At 35.3% G+C, this 26,266-nt stretch overlaps 1 protein-coding gene, 1 long non-coding RNA gene and 1 pseudogene across 2 annotated transcripts; all 3 read left to right on the forward strand.

Annotated features, from left to right (window-relative positions):
* Nucleotides 1–1,063: 1,063 nt before the first annotated feature.
* On the forward strand, nucleotides 1,064–3,244 carry LOC122587979 (homeobox-leucine zipper protein HDG11-like). Its single transcript, XM_043760128.1, has 6 exons — nucleotides 1,064–1,171; nucleotides 1,309–1,413; nucleotides 2,076–2,384; nucleotides 2,482–2,586; nucleotides 2,697–2,879; nucleotides 3,005–3,244. The coding sequence occupies exons 1-6, from the start codon at nucleotides 1,064–1,066 to the stop codon at nucleotides 3,242–3,244; spliced, it is 1,050 nt and encodes a 349-aa protein (XP_043616063.1).
* A 65-nt stretch (nucleotides 3,245–3,309) lies between these two features.
* Nucleotides 3,310–3,889, forward strand: LOC122586423. The gene is made up of 3 exons (XR_006321989.1): nucleotides 3,310–3,571; nucleotides 3,644–3,730; nucleotides 3,807–3,889. It is a non-coding gene; the product is annotated as an uncharacterized LOC122586423 (long non-coding RNA).
* A 556-nt stretch (nucleotides 3,890–4,445) lies between these two features.
* The window catches only part of LOC122587980, a 36,791-nt pseudogene continuing 14,970 nt past the window's right edge, over nucleotides 4,446–26,266 (forward strand).

Raw genomic sequence — 26,266 nt, forward strand, 5'->3', positions numbered from 1 at the left:
TCTTTCTGCTAAAAATGGAAATGTGAGTTCAACAGATTGATAATGTAATCTAGGTGAACATATTGATTTATCTCTACAAGATTGATAATGTAATCTAGGTGAACATATTGATTTTTGCATCAACCTCTAAATTTTTTTTTTATTAGTAGTTTAACAACATAAGTTGAGATACTTAATTCTTTTAAACTAGGCCCCAAGTTTTTAACGATCATCTTCAGAAGTATTCAGTTATTGTAGTATCCATATCAAGTCTTAGTTTTGTACCATAAACATTTAGAGATTTAATTTATGTATTTGATCCACAAAATAAACATCCAAACTATCAGTACAAATAACTTGTTGTTTTCTCACTTTTAGCTCTTATGAAGTCACATTCAATAGTAGAGTGATAACCTTTCTAGTCATGCATAAAACCTGTTCTCAAGGGCATGCTTAACAAACGTGAACCATTCTCTGTATGAAACATGCTGGTTGTTTCTATAGTAAATCATGTCTATGTGATTCATACAGTGAAAACACACACAATAACTATCGCTCAACTAAATCAAACTTTGAAAGGTTCTTTAGTCATAAAATCACTGGAATGAAATCGGATAAGAGACTATTAACCTAGATATATATTCACGAGCCTGAAGAAGTAACAAATTAAGCTTCAATCTATGACTTGAGATCGAACTAACACTTAATTAGCCATAAAATAAAACTAAGCTAACGGAATCACTATATTTCAACAATAGGTACAGATACAAATACACATATATAGATAGAAATTACTAGATACAAATACATATACGCATCTATAGATACAGATACATATATAAGAAGACAAAATTGAGGTTAATATACCAGATGAACGGAGAACGAACGTGTGTGTGTTCTGTCGAAACGTTCTCATAGAAATGGTAGGAATAAAATAAATAAATAATAATAAATAATATATATATATAGAGAGAGAGAGAGAGAGAGATAAAAGCGAGGAAAACCCTTGAAAACGAGAGAGTATAAATAAATAAGGGAAAAGCGAGGAAACCCTAAAACAAAGTCCCAAAGGATTACTCGATCGATGGCAATGGCATCATTAATCCCAAAAGAAATTTGCTCTACACAAGAATACCCAAAAGAAACTGAGGATGGAGAAATTGTTTTGGATCCTGGAGATGAATATAGTAAGGTACGTACTTACCTCCTTATATGTAAGAACCGATTCAATGGAATATTGCTTAGCCCAAATCAGTTATTATATCTACTAATACCCACTTTTATTTTAATTTTGATTTTGATTTGATTTGATGATTTTTCCTATTTTAGCACGAGCAAATACGCCATTTACAAGCAACCCGGGTATCTCTTGAATGTAAGCTGCTTAAAGGTGCTTTTTCTTTTGCTGCTGTTCATCCACCACACCAGCGACAGGTTAATTTGTTTTATTTTTATTATTAAAAAAATACCTTTGTAATCACACACACACACACACACACATATATATATCTGCTAGCTACTGTTTATTTATCAATTCTTCATTATAATCCTGCCCTTTATAACAATCAATCAAGTTATACACACACACACGCACACAATCATATATATGGATGGATGAATAGCTTATTATGTTATTAATATACATACATACATATATGTATATACTGTATGAAAGCGTGCTGACCCCGACCCCCGGCCCAGAAATATTCTTTAATGGTGAAAATACATATACTTTTGAATACTTGTCTGAAAATATCAAGATATTATGTGCTCCACATTAGTTATTAAATCTTAAATGATATTTAAAGCAATATCATTTTATTAAAAACTCATAATATACACTGGAAGACTTGAAAATAAGCAATGGTTTCCAAATATACACATGTGGGCTTGGAAAAGATTTTCTTTAGCCCAGCCCTTTGGGTTGGGCTATCTGAAATATATGCTAGAAATAAGAAATATTCTGATAATAGTTGGCTCATCTTGAGGACACCCTCATACAAAGCTGGACCCGCCTCTTGCTTTTATGTCATGACATCAACAAAGTTGGACCCTGATTATGTACATTGATGTGTTAATTCGGTACGTACATGCAGATTGATTCATCATCACGGTCGGTCCTTAGCAGTTTCTTAACAAAGGATGGAAGATACATCGACCACTCCCTCGTTGCTGCCTGCGCTGTCCATGAGTTGTCCGCTCTTGCTCTCGACAAAGATGGCTCTTTCTGGACCAACGACGGCCTGCTTAACCAGCTACATTATCAACAGACTTTCCCCCGGCCCGAAGCAGTGTGGACAGATGATGGTCATGCTAATTCCTCATGGACTCGCGCATCCCGGGCTTCTGCTGTTGTCAAGATGGAACACACCCTCCTTGCCAAGAAGCTCACCATACGCTGTGATGTACACATATTTTCTCTCTTTGTCAATTTAATTAGTATTGAGTTTGTTATCCAACCTTTTTAACCCCCCCTTTTTTTTTTCTTTTTTTAATTTCCAGAGGGACTGGGAACAGCTATTCCCATCCATAGTGTCAAAATCTACAGGCCTTCGATTCTTGGTTCAGGGATCACCGTATTGTAACCCAGATGGCTCCGTGCAGCTTGTATGTCACCTGGCCTCCACTCGTTCATTGTTTTCAAGCTTCACGCATATATACATGTGCTTCTTCCCCTTGCTTGCTTATTTATCATGATCTTGTGTTTTGTCTCTCAGATCCAGATATCATTGCAGGCGACTACACCTATTGTTCCCGCAAGGACCTTTGTTATCCTTAGAGCTTGTAAGAAGATTGATGAATCGACTTGGGTAGTAGCCGACGTCTCAGTTGATAGTTTGCTGAACGTTGGTTATCCTTGCGGGTGTTTGATACAAGGAATAGCCGATGGATCGTCCCAGGTGTTTATGACCTTCTCCTTTACTAATCTGTTGTCCGTTAACAAAACACAAACACATCCTGTTGCATGACACATTTCTTAATTGTCTCTTCACGCCTAATTGCATCATGGTGATTTGATGAACAGGTCACATGGGTGGAGCATTTGGAACTCGAACAGAGTTACCTGGACCCCAAGCTCTACAACGATCTGTGCTGTAGAGGCTTTGCGTTCGGTGTCGAACGATGGGTTGCGTGCCTTGCACGATCGTGTGAAAGAAGATCTTATCGTCCATCCATGCCTGATATAGCTCTCACACGCTTAAGAGGACAAGGTACATTTATTTTTCCTATCCTATTCATCAACATTTTAAGTAGTTGTGAATGACTAACCGTACGTTGATCTGCATATCATAACTGAGTATCTGATTTATGGACCACAGATCGATTGGATTTTGAGAAGAGACGTGTGATGATGATCTCAAAAAGGATGGTTCATGACTTCTATTTGAACATTGGCCCTCTCTGTCGCCAACCTGACCCCTCCTCGCGTGTTCCTCCCCCCTCTCGGGCATTTGCTTACTTAAAGATCCAAGAGTCTCCCAATCGTGGTAACCCAGAAGAATATGTCTTGTTTACAACCACCACCTTTAGTGTACCGCATTCTCCAGATTTCGTCTAAAGAATCCTTGGAGATGAAAGTAGACGTCATGAGGTACCCTTCTATACATCCACACGCACATACGCAGTACATTCGTTATATCTCATTTTAATTTTGTTTTCACAGCTGGATGCGTCTGGGAGGATTGGCCGACTCACAGAGGTGACATGTTACACAACTGGTGATGACCCCAGGAACAAGATATCCGTTCAGGTATGTTGTTACACACGTTTTTTTTTTGGGGTGACTTTAGTGTTTAACTGTTGACATTTGTTGCAACTTGCAACAGGCTAACCAGTCGGTCCTCAATGAGCTCTTATTACAAGAGACGAGTGTCAGCCCGTCTGGTTCACTAGTGGTGTGGTCCTTGCTTACAAAACAGTCGTTTGTTCTTGCCAAACATGATCGAGTTCCTCTGCATTTTCTTCTAATTGGGTTATCAGGGGTTGCCATTAGCTCCAACAGCCTCCAGAACACTAGCAGTAGCAGTAGCAATACGGGTGGTGGTTCAGTTATCACACTGGGTCTACAGCAGGTTTATTGCTACAAGGGATTCGGGCCAAAGTTGACTGAGGTCGTCAAAAAACTTATGCGAGATGCTATCGACAGAATTGTGGCGGTCTTGAACAACATGAAAGACTAACTTCATTACATATTTATTCAAATAAGTACAAGTAGATTTCATCAAAAAGTCTTCAAGCGTTTACATCTACATGGTAATACAATACAAATAGTCTTTGTATGAGCTGGTCCTCTAATATTCATTGCTTCAGCTGCTGGCGTTGTTGCTACTGATTTCTGACCTTATTGATATCCCGTGGTGGTGCTAAAACTTCCGAGTCAAATTTATGCTTTTACTAGTCTTCAGAGTAGTTAAGCTGTTTCCATATGCCAACCCATCTGTTCTGTATGGGATTTATTTAATTATATGGACATCGAAAACAAAATGTTAATCTCGGACAGGTTCTTGCCTTGTGTGAGACCAACCTGTTCTATCTGAAAGTGGTGGCAGTCATAAATATTAGACATTCCTAAGGGACAGAAATTTGAACAAGCCTCCTGATCCTTTCATGAGTGGAATGCTTGAAAACTTGTTTTGTTGATTCGTTTTCTTTACCTTGTGGCCTAATTCTTTCATACAACGAATTACAGGAGTCCATGGTTCAACCAACAAGAGGAAGCGCAGTATGGGGTGACTGCTTACACTGATCAACTGGATGGGAGAAGTGTTATGGTTTCAATTAATTGGAGTAGCTACTTTTAATGTCAGCTTGTTGTCTGCCCATGAGGCCACTTTATTTAAATTGACTTTGGGGGTCTACCATGAACTAATTAGTCTTGTTATCTTTTGTGAACAGTTTATGACTTATGATGTCCTATCTTTTATGGTTGCACTATCTATGCTTGTCTCTTCTTATTTTGTATGACACTAGATGAAGTGTGTAATGCTAAATTGTTGCTGTCTAATGATATGAATATGGTTATCCACTAAATTGTTGCTTACATGATGTTAGTTTATCAAATGAGTATTATATCTTGTTTCTTACATTTGGAAGGGGGGCCTTATGTGAAAAACAAGTATGGTTTATCTTCAATTGAAGTATTATGAGTTTACCACCACCACGAAGGACAAGCCAAGTTCTTTTTCGACTTCATAACCAATATGAACTTTGTGACTTATATGAAACCAGTAATTTTCCTTGTTGTATATATCTGTTATTAAGATGTACTGTATATATGAACTTTTTAACTAATTATTGAGCTAAAAAGAGTAGTTCGCTCTTACTTTTTCCTTGTAGCATAAGTACCTTCCATGACTAGTGAACATTGCAACACTTCTCCTTTTGTGAAATCTCATTAATACGGAAATCTCTAAGTTATATGTGCTTGTTACAGTTCAAACCATAGCTTGACTACTTGAGATATTGACTCCGCTCCACATTGGTTTATTCATGTTTGTTAGAGGAACTTTGCATAGTTTCATATGATGTTATGTGGACGATACCTTTACAAAAAGAATGTTAAATGAACGATATGCCAAGTCAGACCATACAGCTTTTATGATACAATGGATAATGTCAAATTCCCCCCAAAGTGTAAATGGGAACTCTTCTTTTTTTTTTTAACAAGATTGCCATGTTCACAGTCATGATCTATATGGTTTGTATTCAAGATGTTTATAGAAGTTGTTCTATTCACATTTCAGATATCTAGATGATCCTTTTTTGATAGAATATGGCAATCTGATCCGGTGAAAAAAGCAAATTACCTCGTAGATGTCGCTTGAGGGACAGAAAAAATTTCAACAAATTTACCGATTGTTACTGGAAAGGATGAATTGCCACCTCATAAAGTGATGCAAACAGCTGTCGTGGGCCGAAATGGTTCTTTTAACTTATCGTCTGAACTTGGATGGATTCCTGGGATTTGGTTGGGCTTATACATATCTTGCAGAAATGCATATTTAAACCCTACAGAAACCAGAAAGTTTCGTCTGATTCTTCCTGGAGCACCGGATTTTAGTAAAGCTATTGTCAATATTCAAGGAAATGCTCAAGGAAACTTTCGTGTTTATGAGCCCGGATACTACTGTTGGATTATGATCACGTAAAATGAACGTATGTCCGAAAAGTATTTAAGCCTACGGGGTCACACCTCAACGTGAATGTAACTATAATTAATTAATATATTAAATGTAATGTATTGATTAATTTGATCACGGAATAATTAATTTAAATAAGTTAAAAGATTAATTGTATTTAAATTAATTAGAAGGAGGATTAAATGTGAAATTAGGAAATTAGTGTTGGACTCTAATTCCCTAAACATGTGGGCCGAAAATTACAAGGCTTTTTGGCCTTAAGATTACTTGGTCACCAAGATTAAAAACTCTAATTATTCCCTATATATAGAGGGCTTAATTCAAAGGTTTTTCAATCAATTCACACAAGACAATTAGAGTTGTAAAACCTAATAACTCTCACCTCCGATTCTTCTCAGTCGAAAAACCAAAACACCAAAATCTAAACTTTTAGATTGGTTCCATTCGTGGAACAAGTATTATATTTAAATATTAATTGCACTTGGGGTTTTTGTTTTGTTCGACAAATTGAATTCGACCGAAACAAGTATTTTGTTTCTTCCAACTTGTGTTCGACGAATACCAAGGAGTTTTGTTGATTCAAGTGTTGAGGTTTCGAATTAAGGGAGATACACAACGGGTTTGTGAGTTCGTGATCAAGTACTAGCATAAGGTACAAATTCTATTCTTTGGTTAATTAGTTAAACTACATAGATCTTGTCTTTCGTTGCGTGCTTTGTGATTTGTTGTGATAATTAGTTATAAAACCCAACAGTGGTATCACGAGCCTACTATGTATGTTTTTTGATTACCAAAAGATCAAAACTTGAAGGGGGGTTAGGGTTCTTGATCTCCAATTTTCGATTTTATGTATATATATATAGTTAAATTGGTTTTGTAATTTAATTACATTATTTAATAAGAAAAAGGTTTTATTTAATATATGTATATATACATATATATTTATATATGGATCGAAATTTTTTTCCAGAAAAAAAAAAAAAAAAAAAGTCTTTTTTTGGGTTCCTAATCCAAGTTTTGATTTAATTACATGTTTATATGATAAATCGTATGTAATTATGTGTTATACCTTTACTTTTAATTGTTAAAAAGAAGTAAAAATCATGAATTTTTCATGCAAATCATTCATGATTCTTACTTAGATATATTGATCTGAAATCTTGATCATTAGGGTTAATTATGCTAGATAATTGCAAAACTAATTGTGTGACAATGTGAATTTTTCGTATAAATTTTCTGTTTTGCGATAGTTTACTAAAAAATTCATATCTTTTAATCCGTAATGAGTTAGAAGCTGTTCTTTGAACTGTCGATTCCCAACACATAGGGCTAAAACTTTGTAGTTCTGGTCGAAATCTGAATCAGACCAGGAACAGGTCTAAACAGGTCGTGAAGCTACTGGAATTTCCAGAAAGCTAACTATGTGATTATATGATAATTGTTTGTGTTGTACATGTTTAAGGCTTACGCAATCAAGACAACTTGATGTATGTGGTCCTCTTCTTTGAAGGGGGAGCCGGATTAGACATTAATAAACCATAGTGACATGTTTAGGTGGCCTACCATAACTCGTTGCATGCTTAAATAGTTATTGTTTATAATTTTGCATATTTATTGAGATAAATTGTGATGTAAAATTGTTTTGAGAAAAGATAAACATGACTAAGCAATATCGAAATAAGAGATTTTTTAATAAAATTGGAGTCCTACAACCTTGAGATACACCGGCTCACCCATTTGAACAAACTCTAAGAGAGGTATAAGTCGGAGTGCGCTAGCCTTCTAAAAGGGCGGGTTTTTAAATCGCATTTATCGCATACCTTTGCCCTTGCGCTTCTTTGTGAGTTCAAATGGAGCTACCGAGCTCTCTTGTGTTGCTAAGACTATACAAATGATTTTATTAAATATTATGTTTGGAAGATGTGCATGAATCTTCTAAACATAACTTTTTGATCACATATCAAATTGTATAACCCAATAAACTTAAGTCATTGCCATCCAATTTGTCAAGGACACATGAGGTCGTTATTTTACTCACTGATACACAGTGGGGAAATGACGATTGCATGGAAAAACCCATTCACTGGTACACAGTGGTGGTCAATTTTGCACGTTCTTAGTTGGACGACTTAAAGCGAGTTAAGCGGTGAGACCTTGACCCGTGGCAAAAGATGGGACAAAACATGACTACAATAGATCGCTTGATGAATCGAGCGTCTTACGTAGGTCCTATACTATCTAGGAATTGCACTTGTAATGCAATTACTGATCGTCACTTACCTTTTGAGTGCAATCATTTCTAGTAGATCAACTGATGAAATGGTTGCATGTCAAATGGATCCTAGCCTTGATGAGATTAATTGTTTATTCCATAAACATTTAGGTAATTAATTTCTCAAGGATTGATTATCGAAAATACTGATAATTGAACTTAAATCTGTTTTGTAAAAGGCAACAAATCCTACACAAAACATACACCAATCGGCTTTCAGGTCGATGCTAGAAAGAGAAAACTTTCTGAAACCAATTTCAATGACTGTTTTGTCAATATAGAATTGTTCTAAGAGTTGAAAAGAAAACCGATGTCATTGAAACTCAGATGCCGCTATTCCTAATGCGAATGCCACTGCTTTGCAGTTGGAAGCATAAACTACTCGGTACAATAGACACATTGAGGTTGCTTATTTGATGCTAGAAGCATGTCTCCTAAACTTCAAAAAGCAATTCGGATTGCAACATCCGTGTGATATGATCAAATAACTCAAGTCTATGTACGGAAAACAAGTTGGAGTTGAATTACTTTAGCTAATTGAGTCACTCCATAACTTGAACACGAGTATGGGAAACCGGTAAATGCTCATGTACTCAAGATGAAGAGTCACTTTGAGCATTATAGAAAGGATTAAACTATGCGTATCTTCTGTCGATTCTTATTGGCATAAGAGATAATTGCAGATTTGCATAGCATAGTTGGACTTCATATCAAGTTGATTGAGTATGAAGAAAACCTTCCAAGAAATCTGAGATACCCCAAGTTTTTATGATCAAGGGGGGAATGGTTTAGAAAGCAAAACAACCGTAAAGCTAAAGGCAAGAACTTAGGTAAGAGAAAACAAAGTGTTTAGTCTCAAAACCTTAAAAGACCCTTTGGAAAAAGGAGCATACGGCTAAAGACCAGGCTTGTCATCACCATGCTATAGTGAGACACTGGAAGAGGAATTGTCCTAAGTATCTAGCTGAGTTGAACAAGAAGAAGAAGCAAGTTGGTTTAACCAGTTCTTCAAGTATCTTCTTAACTGAATTATAAGTGTTGATGAGATTCAAATGATAATTCAATAGCAAAAGAGTCAAGTTAACTTGGACTCTATCTTTGACATGGTCATCTTGTTTAATTTTTGTCAAGAAACGCATTTAAAGACTTCAATGTGAAGATATCTTACAAATCAAATAATGAATCATTTGATAAATGCGTATCTTCGGCATTATAAGTAGCAAGAAACGCATTAAAAGTCTTCAATGTGAAGAGATCTTACAAATCAAATGATGAATCGTTTGATAAATGCGTGTCTTTCGAAGTACCGTTAGCAAGAAAAGCATTGAAAAACTTCAACGTGAAGGGATCTTACAATCAAATGATGAATCATTTGTTAAATGCATGTCTTGTGTTTTCGGCAAGATGATAAGAATACCCTTTCCGCATAAAACCGGAGAGGGCTAAGGAACTACTTGGACTAATACATATCGATGTATGTAGCCCTTTTAGACATATGTCAAGGAAAAATGCTAACTACTTCATTATTTTACGGATGATTTCAGTCATTATAGTTATGTTTACTTGCTTAAACATAAACATGAAGTCTTTGAAACATTCAAATAGTTTAAGAATGAAGTTGAAAATCAACTCGGTAAATGCATCAAGATTCTTCGTTCGGATCGAGGTGATGAATACTTAAGCCAAGAGTTTAAGGATTATCTTAAAGCATGTGGCATTGTCCAACAGCTTACTCCTCCATACACTCCTCAGCACAATGGAGTGTCTGAAAGGAGAAATCGAACCTTGCTAGAAATGGTAAGATCGATGATGACCCGTACAACTCTCCCATTTTCGTTTTGGGATTATGCTCTAGAGACTGCTTTACGCATTCTCAATATGGTTCCAACCAAGAAGGTTGACAAGACACCATACGAATTATGGCATGGTGATGTCCCTAATCTGTCTTACTTAAGAGTCTGGGGATGTGAGGCACTTGTGAAGCGTGATACGCCTGACAAACTTGAACCCAGAACTACTAAGTGCATCTTTGTCGGATACCCTAAGGAAACGATGGGTTACGACTTCTATGATCCCCCAAAAAATGTAACACCCCGACTAAGGCGGAAACACGAGATGCCACAGAACGACATGGTACAAAAGATTTAAATATAAAACGTCAACACAAGATTTCAAATGACATTCAAAATCCAAAAGATTACAAATTCAAGATGACGTCCAAATCCATTACATAACCAATTCCATAATTAAAATGATCAAATGTTTGCAATACTTGTCCAACCATACAAGCATTATAGAGTCCAAAAGGGCGGTCCAAGCTACGCACCTAAAGCTTTAACCTGAAAAGCATGAAGAAGAAGAAGTGTCAACTACGAGAGTTGAGTGAGTTCATAGGTTTTTAACTAACAACATAAAGTATATATATATCCATCATAACCAAAAATTTGAGAGTCACCAAACTTCCACGTATACCTCCAATATATCATTTGAAAAGCGTATGTTCAACTTACTATAATCAATCATAATAAAATCATTATCATATAACCACAAGGGTATAATTCAATTAACTTAGATGAGTAAATGCTTGAGTCACTACTACTACCATTTTATTCAAGTCCAATAATATAAATAAATCTTGCACAAGCTGTCAATCAAGTGTCGTAATAATAATAATAATAATGGGCCGTGCCATGGAGACGACCTAAGTAAGGTAGCTAGAACACCCATGGTCGGACTGGAAGTGGAAGTTGTCACAAAGGCAACCAACCTTCCACCGTTACACTAATGGGTGGGTGGACGAAACCTAGTTGCGCAACTAACTAACTACAGGCCTCTATAATCGGAGTAAATAGTAGTGAACCGAAGAAAGTGGTTTGACAGAACTCAAGCTCATCATATAAATCATTTATCATAATGAACATACGAAACAATTTCATTTCATAATCATAATATCAAGAATCATTTCATATATATGTAATATAAAAGCAATTTAGCTTATATATCATGCTTTTCACCCCGATAGTTAAAACACATAAATAGTTTGAAAGGGGCTATGACTCACTTGATTTGAGAGTGAAAGAGGGCTGATCAAAAGTGAGATCTTCGGCTAGTGGTGTCTTTCCTCAAGCAAGCCTAAACCATGGTATTCGAAATATGCATAACGTAAGTGTGTGTTGCATGACTAGTAAACTAGATCATGAGATGTATGCTAGTAGACTTGCCCAACTTTGGTTGTTGTTTAATTATGGAATTCAAGTACATTATGTTGTTCACCTCATTTGGTTGGAAGACATTTGGTAGTAAAGGTCATTCATACGATTTTGTTCGGTTACTGGAATTTCGATAGTTTAACTTTGTTTTATATATATTTTCCATTGCATACTTTGTTTAATAACCATATTTGACACTTCTGTTCTTATAATATTAATGTTGATATATCTTACTGATTTATAATTATTTATTTAATTTAATATTATCTAATTAATTATTTACTTATTTTATTGATTTATTAATTAAATAATTCCTTATAATTATTTTTAAGTCCTTAAATTATCTCTAAAATTCATAGATAATTATAGATGGATTATCTACTGATTTCCAAGCCTTTTTATTTGTAACATTGTGATTTTTATATTTATTTGTGCATTATTTCTATTTATTAAATAATAATGATTAATTAGTGACTTTTACTTAATAATTTACTTTTAAATTGTATAGTTCTTGTTCCCTTGCTTGTAATTATTTTTCCCCAGTAGGTTTTGGTCACTTTTATCATTGGTTAAGTAGCTTTGATCAGATTCATGGTTTATATAATTTTATTAATTAATTTATATATCTTTTTAATTACCATTTTAATTCATTAAATCATAGAAATTCTTACAAATCACCACAAGAGTTTTAGTCCAAAAATCCCAGGCCTTTTAGGCAAATTATATCAATATAAATTTGTATCAATTCAACCTCTCTTGTGTCTTGCTTAAATTGAGGACTTTTCGGTTAAAAATCGTTTACCGAAATAGTGATTTTTGTCTCATTTCTTAGGCTATTAAGGTACTTCAAAATGGATTTTCATTCTAAATTCAATATTCACAGTAAGTTCATCATATTTTGGTGGTTCAAGTCGTGATGGTGGTGGTGGTGTGATATGTGCAATTTAGTGCTTTCGGTTAGTGATTATTTGACCCGAAAAGGCGATTTTTGAGCTTATTCTTGCCATGCATCAAATGACTTGAGTTTTATACTTTTGATATGTCATATTTCCAGTATGTTCATCATATTCTCATGTTCATAAAGTTATGGTGCATGTGTGTGCTCAAAATGCAATTTTACAAGCTTTCGATTTACGATTTCAAGCATATTTTAACTTGTTTTGATCCAAGCTTTATATAATTGATATTTTGTGAATTTTTCCAGAATATTTGCATGACTTTTAACATATTTTTCAGTTGATATAAGTCTCTAACCATCTCATAATACAAACAACAATCCAACCTTCTTAAATCTAGCATGTATGCACTTAAATCAATACTTTTTAACATAAATCTTTATCCATCTCAAATCCATCAACATGAAAACATATTTTTATGAAATATTCCAGAAATATATGTACAAATATTATATAAAATATGTTCATCTTTTTATATAAAAAGTTACTTTACAAACTATCAACACAACCAACACTTTTTCATGCTAACTTTTATAGATCTAACAACACAACATAAAATCCATATTTTTTTATAAAATTTTTCCAGAAAATATAACTTCATAATACATATTAATATGACCATCTTTCACAAGAAAAACCATATCAAAAGCTATATAATATATATCTACACTTTTGGGTCTTTAAACTAGTTGAATCCTTGGATCTTTCTTCATGGATTCCACATGCATGAGCATGGAAAGAAACATCCTATCAACTTTGCCCTCATCAAGTGTATATTCAAAAGAAAACATGGACTTTTGATAAAACCTTTTTAATATGAACAAGAACAAGATTAATCTAATAAAGAGATGAAGATATATACCCTTGAAGAACACTTTTTGAAGATGAAAAAGAGGCAGAATTTTTGTGACCCAAAAAGCTCCAAATAACCCTTGTTTCAACCTTAAAACAACCCTTAATATGTGGCTTAATCAAACCCTTACTTAATCTATCTAATCCCTTATTATTAATATAAGTTTAAGTTGATTTTTGCTTGCCTTTTTGCTCTCCTTTTGGCTGCCGAAATCTTCAACAAAAGAGGTGGAAGAGAAGAGTTTTGAGATAGAAATAACTAGTGTGTGTGAAATGATGGTGTAGTGTGTGTTTAAGTGGTGATTTCCAAGACTAAATGTGCATGCAAAATTTAAAAAAAATGATGTATGTGTGTGTGTATGAGGCCGGCCATGGGGGGGGGGGGGTATTGAAGGGGTTTTTTTTTTTTGGTATATAATTAGTGTATATGTGGTAGTGTAAGTATAAGTTAAGTGGGTATTTGTTTTGTAAGTGTTATGTTAGTTAAATGTAAGTAATTGGCTGTTTTGTTTAGGAATATATAAATGTATGTATAAGTCATGTATATATATGTGTATGGATATATTTTTGTATTATTAGTTGGTTATGTAAGCTATTAGTTGTAAAGTTGTATTTTTTTTTCCAAGTATATATACGCATACTTATTAATGTTTCGACACTTTTACGTACATATCACTTTAAGATTTATAAATATATTTTAAGTTGGTCATGACATTTTTTTTTGACCAAATATTATTTAGTTGGGTTGATGGTACAATTTGTTGGACATTTATAGGGATTTTTAAATGGTTATCTCAATTTGTGAGACTCGCTTTATTAATTATAACTTGATTGAACATTAATAAAGTTTTTGTTCAAATCTTATTTTATTAAATTGAATTTAGAACTAATCAATAGCTTTAGATTACTAATTTAAGGGCATTATCTACTAACTTCAAGTATAGCTATGGCTTGCGGGAACATAGACAACCTAACTAGCACGTATATAATATTAAGAAGTAGGGTTGTTACAAAAAAACACTGTTCGTGTTGCTCGATATGCTAAGTTCTTTGAAAAGAAGTTAGTTCAAGAGAACAGTGGGAGGATTATAGAACTTGATGAGATTCAAGAGAAAGATGTGTCACCTTCTGAAGATACTAGCAATCATCAACTTAGGGGGGGGAATGTTCAATGTGATGAACCTCAAGTCGATGATAATGAAGCGATTCCACTTCGTAGGTCCGAAAGGACAAAACGTCCTACCGAAAGACTATGTCTGATGGTAGAAGAAGACGTTGTTGGAGATCTCGATGAGCCTCCGAATTTCCAAGCTGCATTATCAGATCCGGAATCTGACAAATAGCTTGAATCTACGAATGTGGAAATGAAATCCATGAAAGACAATCAAGTTTGGTGCTTGGTTGATCTTCCACAAAATGCTCAAACTGTTGGGTGTAAGTGGATCTTCAAGAAGAAGACTGACATGGATGGAAATGTACACACCTATAAAGCTCGTCTCATGGCGAAAGGTTATACTCAACGTTTCGGCGTTGATTATGAGGAAACCTTTTCTCCAGTCGCGGACATTAGAGCTATTAGGATTCTCTTAGCCATAGCTGCGTACTATGACTTTGAGATATGGCAAATGGATGTTAAGACTGCCTTCTTAAATGGTTACTTGGATGAAGAAGTCTATATGGATCAACCGGAAGGTTTTATTGATCCGGAACATCCCAACATAGTATGCAAGCTTCAAAGATCCATTTATGGACTTAAGCAAGCATCGAGAAGTTGGAATAAACGGTTTGATGAAGAAATCAAAAAGTTTGGTTTCATTCAAAATCCCGATGAGCCATGTGTATATCGCAAAGCTAGTGGGAGTAATGTTACTTTCCTTGTCTTATATGTCGATGACATATTAATCATAGGAAAACACATTCCAATTTTGCAAGATCCCATATTGGAAAGTGTTTTGCCATGAAAGATTTAGGAGAAGCGGGATTTATTCTTGGAATCGAGATCTACTGAGATAGATCAAAGCGGTTGTTTAGATTAAGTCAAAGTGCTTATATTGATAAGGTCACTCATGCAAAGACTTAACTTATCTAGCAAAAACAGTGCTTCTACACCTAATGAGGTGGAGCGTATGCGAAAAATCCCTTATGCTTCGGCTATGGGATCTATTATGTATGCGGTAAGATGCACTAGACCTGATATTGCGTTCGCGCAAAATATGTTAGCCACTATCAGCAAAATCCTGGATAGGATCATTGAATTGCTGTAAAGATTCTTAAGTACATGTGTGCTACTAAAGAATTATTCTTGGTGTATGGAAGAAATCCTGATCCAGAATTCAAAGTGAATAGATACTGTGATGTTGGATTTTAGACTGATAAATGTGATTCAAAATATCAGTCGGGATACGTCTTCATTGTTTAAATGAAGGCACGGTGGAATGATATGAGCTAAAAACCACAGTCGCCATGTTTGCAACAGAGTCTGAGTACATTGCCGCCTCAGAAGCCGCAATGGAAGCAGTCTGGATAAGGAAGTTCATTAGCGGGCTTGACGTGATCCCCTCAAATGAATTACCCACTGATTTGTACTGTGATAATACCTGTGCATTAATCATTTCCAACGAACCCGGAGTTCAGAAAGGTGCCAGACATTATTACTCAAAGTTCACACAGATTTTAACTTAGCTGATCCTTTCACAAAAGCTTTGGCTAGGCCCAAGCTTGAAAGGCATACCGAGGGCAGAGGTCATAAATTAGCTAGTTATTTCATGTAAATCTGTTGTTCGGTATTTGGATAAGGGATGTTAAACAATTTATATTTTCCATAATGAAATAAAGTACTTGATATGTTTGATTTCATTCAATATTAAATTGTGTCCTATATTTGCATGTTTAATCCTTGAATATTTTATTTAATATTTTTATATTATTAAATATTCTAAATTGTCCATTGTCGATTAATTATATGGGAATATAATTAAACGAAGAAAAATGTGAGTGATTGGTTATATTCTTGGAATATGTAATGGATGGATCCCACCAAACTTACATGATATCCATAGCGGATGCATATCGGACTACCCCACTAACGAATTATCGCTTTATGGATCATCGTCATTAAGTGAAATTCGCAAATGGTTACTTTTATTGATCCTTTGACTTGAGACACAAGTAGGTCAGCATATATGAATCGCACTTACTAGATATAGTTCTAGCTCACCTGTATAAGGGGGTACATAAAGGGCTATTTTCAGAAAGCGTCGTGAAATATGATGACTGACACGTGTAGTCAATATATGATTTGTTCCTTCAATTTGAAATTGAAGTATGATACCGTTTGACGCCCTCATTCGGACTAATTAAAGATGTTTGCATGGCCGTGCCCAAATAAATCCAGATTGTTCTCGATTATATTTGGTAATCTTTAATTAGTTATAAAATGAGAAACATAATCGTTAAATGATGAAATGATCTCGATCCATATTCATATTTAACAAAAGGTATCTGAACAAAGGGATAATAAATGTTTTGACCATTTAAACAATACTTAAATGTTTTCGGGAGCATTGGGGTGTTGCTAGACGCTTACCAATGTTATTACCTACATTCGTTACTAGCTCAAGTGGGAGCTGTTGGAATATGATCACGTAAAATGAACATATGTCCGAAAAGTATTTAAGACTAGGGGGTCACACCTCAACGTGAATGTAACTATAATTAATATATTAAATGTAATGTATTGATTAATTTGATCACGGAATAATTAATTTAAATAAATTAAAAGATTAATTGTATTTAAATTAATTAGGAGGATTAAATGTGAAATTAAGAAATTAGTGTTGGACTCTAATTCCCTAAACATGGGGGCCGAAAATTACAAGGCTTTTTGGCCTTAAGATTACTTGGTCACCAAGATTAAAAACCCTAATTATTCCCTATATATAGAGGGCTTAATTCAAAGGTTTTTCAATCAATTCACACAAGACAATTAGAGTTGTAAAACCTAATAACTCTCACCTCCGATTCTTCTCAGTCGAAAAACCAAAACACCAAAATCTAAACTTTTAGATTGGTTCCATTCGTGGAACAAGTATTATATTTAAATATTAATTGCACTTGGGGTTTTTGTTTTGTTCGACGAATTGAATTCGACCGAAACAAGTATTTTGTTTCTTCCAACTTGTGTTCGACGAATACCAAGGAGTTTTGTTGATTCAAGTGTTGGGGTTTCGAATTAAGGGAGATACACAACGGGTTTGTGAGTTCATGATCAAGTACTAGCATACATACGTTCCACCGTTGAGTGTGCAATCGTAGAGAGGTTAAGTTAAACCTTGTTCTTGTCTTCAATCTCTCCATTATAAGGTACAAATTCTATTCTTTGGTTAATTAGTTAAACTACATAGATCTTTTCTTCCGTTGCATGCTTTGTGATTTGTTGTGATAATTAGTTATAAAATCCAACAACTACAACACATCACTTCCGTTTGTTTTATCTTTTAGATTTTCAAAGACACCTGATTCTACTGAGGGGCCTCTTATAAATGCAATTGAGATCAGTAAATAAGTTGAAATTAAGCATGGAATATTTAAACCTCCTCTTTTACGGAAATAATGATAACAAAAAAAAAAAAAGTTAACGATCATGGGGGTGTTCTTGCCTTTTTGGTTTCAGGGCCTGTGGCTGCTAGCTTAGTATCAGGTTACAAGTCTTTATATTGGGCTCAAGAAGGCGGTGATCCGTGCTTGCCGGTTCCATGGTCGTGGTTGGAGCGTAATTCAGACGCTCAACCGAAGATCATTTCAATGTAATTGGTTCCTTTTTCTTTATTGGTTATTTGATCATCCGAGTCTAGATTTGAAAACATAAAATTTACAAAGCATGACTTACATACAACATGTACTATGAGGCCTTTGACTATTAGTCGATTCTGTAGTTTGACTGCTAAAAGTCAAAAGCTGATGAATTCTCATTATTATATTGGGTTATTAGTTTGACCAAAAGTATGCTAATGAAGCCTAAAATCTTGAGAACTTTTATGCAGCAAAAATGTCAAGTAAGAACATTACTTGAAGCGTCCCCCCAGATTTGGCCAAATTGAGCAGCTTAGAAGAGTTGTAAGTTTCAACATCCATCCTTGTGTCTCATGAACAGTGTAACTACTTATTCTACACACGCAAGAATAATGGTCTTTGACTATTCATCGGCTGTCTAAAATACCTCGTATCCAAATAAATTACGACTATTGGAAGTTCTCTTGGAGTGTGATACGGTAACTTTAACTTCAGTGCTTGGTAAAATAGAGACAAATTTGAGATTATTTTACATTTTCATGTGAGATATGAGGAATAAATGTACTTTCATCCTCCATTTGATGTTGGATTCTTGTAGATACTTTTATAACTTTTACTACATGTCCTCCTTACAATAGGTGGCTCGATGGGAATGCTTTTACAGGTCCAATCCCTGATTTTTTTCCGGTTCCATGATCATGTAAGTTAGATAGTTTATCCTATCTAATATTTGTTCTCATATCTTCTCGACTACTACATAAGCTAATTATAACTTTTGCTTGTGAAGACATCTTGAGAACAATCAGTTGACTGGTGATCTACCCTCTTCCTTAGCAAACCTACCTAAATTAAGCAAATTGTAAGTACTTAATATACTACCCTGAATTTGACTTTATAAGGTCATACATAGCCCAAGTTTTACAAATTAACAAATTCTTTAGAAAGTTAAAACACAGTACGATGGTCTTTTGATGAAGTTTATGTATATGCAGGTATGTGTAGAACAACTTGCTATCTGGATATGTGCCATCAGCTCTTTTAAACAAGAACATAGTCTTAAAGTTAGTTTTTTTTCCCAATTTATCATTTTTGAAGTTGATGGCTACTTGATCTGTTCTATGAATTGCAATGGTTGCCTGTGCACATAGCTTTGGGAAAGGGATTGACATTTGCGAATAGCCTAAAATACCTTGAAGTTATGACAAATAATACTCTATATAATGGTGAAGATCCAGAATAATATATATCAGAATTGATGAATGGGCATAACTGTAACCATATACTTTCCAAAAATAGAAGTGTAATAAATTTATACCAATGGTAAATGTTTATATGTTTATGACCCTACAAATATGACAGAGAAAAGTGAATCTTTAAAGTTTTGGGCGCAAGTCAGTATTATCACGTAACTGTAAGTTGAACACTTTTGAAAACTGTAAATAGTTGCAATCTTCTTGGGATAGATCAAGGTTTATATTAAAAGTAGATGCACAATCTAAAGTATTTCTTATTTTTGGTTCTCTCAGTTACACTGAAAATGAAAGTCTACATAAACGAGGTAGTGCAGGGAGAGTCGATAAATACATTATCTTTTGATTAGCAGTTGGGGTTGCTGCTTTATGCATAGGATCTATAACCTAATGTTTGATCCTTCGCCGGCGAAAGAAAGATCACAAGCAAGGTACTTTATGTTTAATGCACCGGTCAGGACGTTCGAAGCACCATGGTTTCTGTGTTGTACTCGTGTAGATTAACAATTGAATTATCTACTTTCTAGAATGAAGATTCCTGCTCTTTTCCAAATATGTGTAAAGTGTTCAATATTTCTTGATTATATTATATTTTGGCAGAGCCTAAAGGCAGCTTCCATGTGTCTTCTATGAGTAATACAACTTCAGAATGTTGGAATATGATCACGTAAAATGAACGTATGTCCGAAAAGTATTTAAGCTTACGGGGTCACACCTCAACGTGAATGTTAATATAAATTAATTAATATATTAAATGTAATTTATTGATTAATTTGATCACGAAAATCTAACGGGGGTTCGTTAAAAGAGTTAAAAGTTAACGGTACTTAATTAACGGACTTAACGGAGAAGAGTTGGAATTAGGAAACAATTAGGAAACTTCCCTTGTTTGATTCCAAGGGGGCCGGTCGAAATAGGGTTCCAAAACCCTTCAAAACTTGGTCATTAAGTTTCCTAAACCTATAAATACAAACCTATGTTATTTGGTTTTTCACACAATTAAATCCATAGGGTTTTCTCCTCTCTCTCTCGGCCGATCTTCAACCCCAAGAGGGTTTTGATTTTCGGTTTTAGCATAGCAAGAAAAAGGGTTTTCGGTTAGCTAGGTTTTCGGGTTTAAACAAAGGGTTGTTCGTGATCAAGTACTAGCATACAACGTTCCACCGTTGAGTGTGCAAACATAGAGAGGTTAAGTTAAACCTTGTTTTGTCTTCAATCTCTCCATATTAAGGTACACATTCTATTCCTTGGTTAATTAGTTAAACTACATAGATCTTGTCTTCCGCTGCGTGCTTTGTGATTTGTTGTGATAATTAGTTATAAAACCCAACAGTGGCTTGAAGGGGGGTTAGGGTTCTTGATTTATAAAATTTTCGATTATATATATATATATATATATATATAGTTAAATTGTTTTTGTAATTTAATTACATTATTTAATATGAAAAGGGTTTTATTAAATATATATATATATAGATCGAAAATCTTTTCCTGAAAATTAAAAAAAAAAAATTTTTTTAGGATTCCTAATCCAAGTTTTGATTTAATTACATGTTTATGTGATAAATTGTATGTAATTATATGTTGTACCTTTACTTTTAATTGTTAAAAAGAAGTAAAAATCATGAATTTTTCATTCAAATCATTCATGATTCTTACTTAGATATATTGATATGAAATCTTGATCATTAGGGTTAATTATGCTAGATAATTGTAAAACTAATTGTGTGACAATGTGAATTTTTCGTATAAACTTTCTGTTTTGCGACAGTTTACTAAAAAATTCATATCTTTTAATCCGTAATGAGTTAGAAGCGGTGCTTTGAACTGTAGATTCTCAACACATAGGGCTAAAACTTTGTAGTTCTGATAGAAATAACTCTAAGAGAGGTATAAGCCGGAGTGCGCTAGCCTTCTAAAAGGGCGGGTTTTTAAATCGCGTTTATCGCATACCTTTGCCCTTGTGCTTCTTTGTGCGTTCAAATGGAGCTACCGAGCTCTCTTGTGTTGCTAAGACTATACAAATGATTTTATTAAATATTATGTTTAGAAGATATGCATGAATCTTCGAAACATAACTTTTTGATCACATATCAAATTGTATGACCCAATAAACTTAAGTCATTGCCATCCAATTTGTCAAGGACACATGGGGTCGTTGTTTTACTCACTGGTACACAGTGGTGAAATGACGATTGCATGGCAAAACCCATTCACTGGTACACAGTGGTGGTCAATTTTGCACGTTCTTAGTTGGACGACTTAAAGCGAGTTAAGCGGTGAGACCTTGACCCGTGGCAAAAGATGGGACAAAACATGACTACAAAAGATCGCTTGATGAATTGAGCGTCTTACGTAGGTCCCATACTTTCTAGGAATTGCACTTGTAATGCAATTACTGATCGTTACTTACCTTTTGAGTGCAATCATTTCTAGCAGATCAACCTATGAAATGGTTGTATGTCAATTGGATCCTAGCCTTGATGAGATTAATTGTTTATTCCATAAACATTTGGGTAATTAATTTCTCAAGGATTGATTATCGAAAATACTGATTTTTGAACTTAATCTGTTTTGTAGATGGCGATGAATCCCTCCACAAACACCAATACTTTTCGGCAAAAGATTGAAAGGAAAAGTCTTTCTGGACAAAATCCAAATGATCTCATTCATAGACCGAGAAATGTTCTAAACAACTATGAAGTCCTTGATGAGGAGAGATCAGTTGTTCCTAGAATTGGTGTTGCAACTAATGAGTTCAGTGCAACCGATATCGTGGATGTAGGGCAATATTTGTATGATTTGCATAAAGCACTTCTTAGCCTACAACACGAACAAGGAACACCAGTTGGACCTCATACACTGAAATTGAAAATGTATTTTGAGGAATTGGAAAAGCTGGATAATGCTATGCTCCTCCAATTATGATTGGAATAATTCTCAAGTCACTTTCTAAGGACTTTGAGGATTTTGTGAGCAATTGTCGTTTGCATGGGACGAGTAATACCGTCACTGAACTCCATGCTATGATAATTGAGTATGAAAAACAGCTTCCCAAGAAAATTCCAACGCCCCAAGTTCTTGATAGAAAAGGGGGAAAAGTCCAGAAAAGAAAATCAATCGCCAAGGGCAATATAATGCCTTTAACGAAAAGGGGTACAACGGCTAAAGACCAGAGCTGTCATCATTGTAATGAAGTCGGGCACTGGAAGAGGAACTGTCCTAAGTATCTTGCCGAGTTGAACTTGAAGAAGAAGAATACTAGCGGCGCTAGTACTTCAGGTATCTTCACAATTGAATTATTTTCCTTATCTAAGCGTAAATCGTGGGTTTATGACACTGGCTGTGGCACTCACATCTGTAATGAATTACAGGGGCTTAGGAAAAGGAGGAAACTGAAGCCCGGAGCTTTGCAGTTGATAGTGGGCAATGGTCTACCAGCAGCTGTTGAAGCAATCGGAGAATTTCATTTAGTTCTTCCTTCCGGTTTAATTATTGTATTAGACAATTGTCATTATGCACCTTCTATTACTAGAGGTGTTATTTCTGTTGAAAGACAACAGATTCATTAATGTTTTTAATGATATTGGTATTTCAGTTTCTAAAAATAATGTTCATTATTTTAATGCTATTGCTTTTAATGGTATTTATGAAATTGATATGCGTGATTGTGTTTCAAATAATTCAATGTATAATGTTAGCAAAAGAGCCAAGACTGACTTGGACTCTACCTATCTTTGGCACTGTCGTCTTGCACACATTGGCAAAAATCGCATTGAAAGACTTCAACGTGAAGGGATCTTGAAATTGAATGATGAATCATTTGATATATGCGAGTCATGTGTTTCCGGCAAGATGACACGAAAACCCTTTAAGCATACGCCAGAAAGGGCTAAAGATCTTCTTGGACTCATCCATACCGATGTTTGTGGCCCATTTAGACATGTGTCAAGAAAAGGAGCTAGCTACTTCATTACTTTTGTTAAGTCTGGGATTCGCTGAAGGAGACTTGAAAATTGACACATGTCGTCAGCAAGTCTCTTTACAATTTGTCAGCAGATGAAGAGACGTCTTCAGCGGGATACATGCTGACCTAAGTTTGTCTTGGCGGGAAATATTCAAACTACATAAAGACAAAAAGTCACATGGTGGTTAACTAACTGTAATTTGCCCTGAATGGTAAATGTACATGTTGGGACCAAAGCAAGGGTTCTCTCTCTCTCTTACCCGATTTGGTATAGAAGACAACAGGCACATGATTCAAGTACCATGAGCCAATTGGAGTTCGACAACCACCATCAAGTCACAATCAAAGCAGGCTGTGTTGCCTCATGTCTTCCCCTATATAAAGCAACACAGCCACATTGTGTTAGGTGGCTTGCCGTCCATCTAAAAACATGTATCACTTGTAATTGCTTAAGTTTTCCTTTTCTGTCTAGACTTAGCAATTATCTTTGTTCTTTTGTATTCTTGTAAGTCAAGTGTAAGATCAACCATGTATTCATCGTTTAATCAATGATACATATGATTATCCTTGCATTGATGTATTACAATTGAACTTTACATTGTTCTTGTTGCTTACTTGCCTGCTTATTTTCTTTCTTGTATTCTAAATTAAACATAAGTTGTGCATTCGTGGACCATCAAGTGGTATCAGAGCCACCGTTCCTAAATCATTGGAACAAGATCTGTTTGCCTTCTTTTGTTTATATTTAAAATTTTCTGTAATCCCTCTTAAATTTCTTTCCAGCAAGAACCATGTCTTCTGTTCCCAGCCTTGTGAACACACGTGACTTTGGTTACGTGTCGACACCTCCTAAGTTCGAGCCCAAAGATTTTGGGTCTTGGAAGGAGAGAATGCTTCTTCACATCGCTGGTGTAGAGCCCTATTTAATGACCATATTAACTGAGGGTCCATACGTACCGATGTATGTCCAAAGAACTCCAGGAGCTACACCTGAAGCTCCTGAAATAGTCACTGACCTGGTTAAACTAGAGGTCCAATGGACAGATGAAGAAAGAAAGCTAGTAAATCTTGATGCCAGGCTTAAAAACATGATTATAGTTACTCTTCCTACTGAAATCATGAAACTGGTCATCAAGTATCCCTCTTCAAAGGAAGTATGGGATAGACTTGTCAGCACCTATGAAGGCTCTGCTGACCTCATTAAAATCAAGAAAATTGATTTAAAAATAGCTTATGAAAATTTCTTCTCCCTCCCCGATGAAAGTCTTGAGAGCACCTACACTCGCTTTAAAGGGTTGCTCAATGACATGACAAATGTTGGCATTACCCATGATAACTTTGAGGTATGTCACAAATTCATTGACTCTCTTCCTCTTAAGTGGCAAAACTTAAGACAAACTCTTCGTACAACGAAGAAAATCCAAGACTTTGATCTTGAAGAACTTTTTGGCACTCTTCAATTCGAAGAAAGAGCATTGGCTCAAAATATTCGAGCTTCTGCTAATGCCAAAAGGCATGCTGGCTCTTCCTCTTCTTCTGTCAGCATCTCTTCTCATCCTATTTCTGACCCTGTCGCTCTTGTCTCTATTGAGCCCATCGATCTCTATGATGGTGCCAGTACCTCTAATCTTCCAGCTTCAATTCAGACTCTCATTAATGAGCTGGATGATGAAGAAAAACAAGAAATGTTTAATGACTTCATGGGCTTTGCCCTGGTTGCTGGGAGAAAATACTCTAAAAGGTGGAATAATCGAAAAACGATTACTCCCTTTAAATCTCCTGTTGACAAATCACAAGAAGAGTGCTGGAGGTGTGGCAGGAAAGGCCACTATCAAAAGGAGTGTAGAGTCTCCTTACCCAATCCTAATGTCTCCAAAACTAATCCTCCCAAATCTGCTGATGAATATAGGAACAAATATTATCAGCTAAAGGCCAAGGTTGCTGAAACAGAGGATAAAGTTCCAGCAAAAGGACTGATTGCTGAAGAACATGATTGGGCTGACTCAGATGATTCTGATGACGATTATGTTGATGCTATGTGCCTTATGGCACTTGCTGACAGTGATGCTCTGACCAAGGATCAAGTCTCCTCTAGTCAGTGGGTGAACGTCACTGTTAAAAAGGTACACTCTCTTCTCTCTTCTTCAAATCAAGACAAGACCAAAATCATTGAGTCTTTGTCTTGTGATCTTCAGTTCGTAGAAAGTCTACGTGCTGAACTTCAATCCAAACTTAACTCTGCTGGAGTAGAGTTGAGTGAAAAATCTGAAAAACTTATGAAATTGAAGAATGTTCATGTTGAACTTCAATCTCATGAGTTGATGACTCAAAAACTTCAACTTGAGAATGAATCTCTCAAGGCTGAAGTTTCTAATCTAAAGAAGATTGTGACCTCCTGGTCAAAGGCTTCTAAATTCCATCATCAATGCTTGAGCGAACAAGTACCTGCTCAAGTACAAGCAGTAATTGGTGGCAATTTTAATGCTGCTGCCTCCATTGCTTACTCCTTTAAAGATGATGTAAAGCCTGAAGTATCCATTCCTCCACCTTGTTCGTCTTCCATCTCACTAGATGAAATGAAAAAGCTGAATTTTGTGAAAGGACAAAATGACTATCATGCTGAGATGGACACTAAAGCTTCAGCATCTTCTAGTGATCCCTCTTCTCAAAATGCTAAAAGTACTAGTACTTCTACCGGTACTTTTAACATGTTCTCCCATCTCCCTATTGTTGGCATGTTGCCACACGAAGGGAGAGTTCAAAATTCTCCTCCAAGAACCTTCAAAGGAGATATCTCGAGTGATGGGTATGTGCCTATTGCTCCTCAGCCTCTATCTTCAAAAGGTGTTG

The sequence above is a fragment of the Erigeron canadensis genome, chromosome 2 (genome assembly GCF_010389155.1).
Source record: "Erigeron canadensis isolate Cc75 chromosome 2, C_canadensis_v1, whole genome shotgun sequence".
In the NCBI taxonomy this organism is placed as follows: domain Eukaryota; kingdom Viridiplantae; phylum Streptophyta; class Magnoliopsida; order Asterales; family Asteraceae; genus Erigeron; species Erigeron canadensis.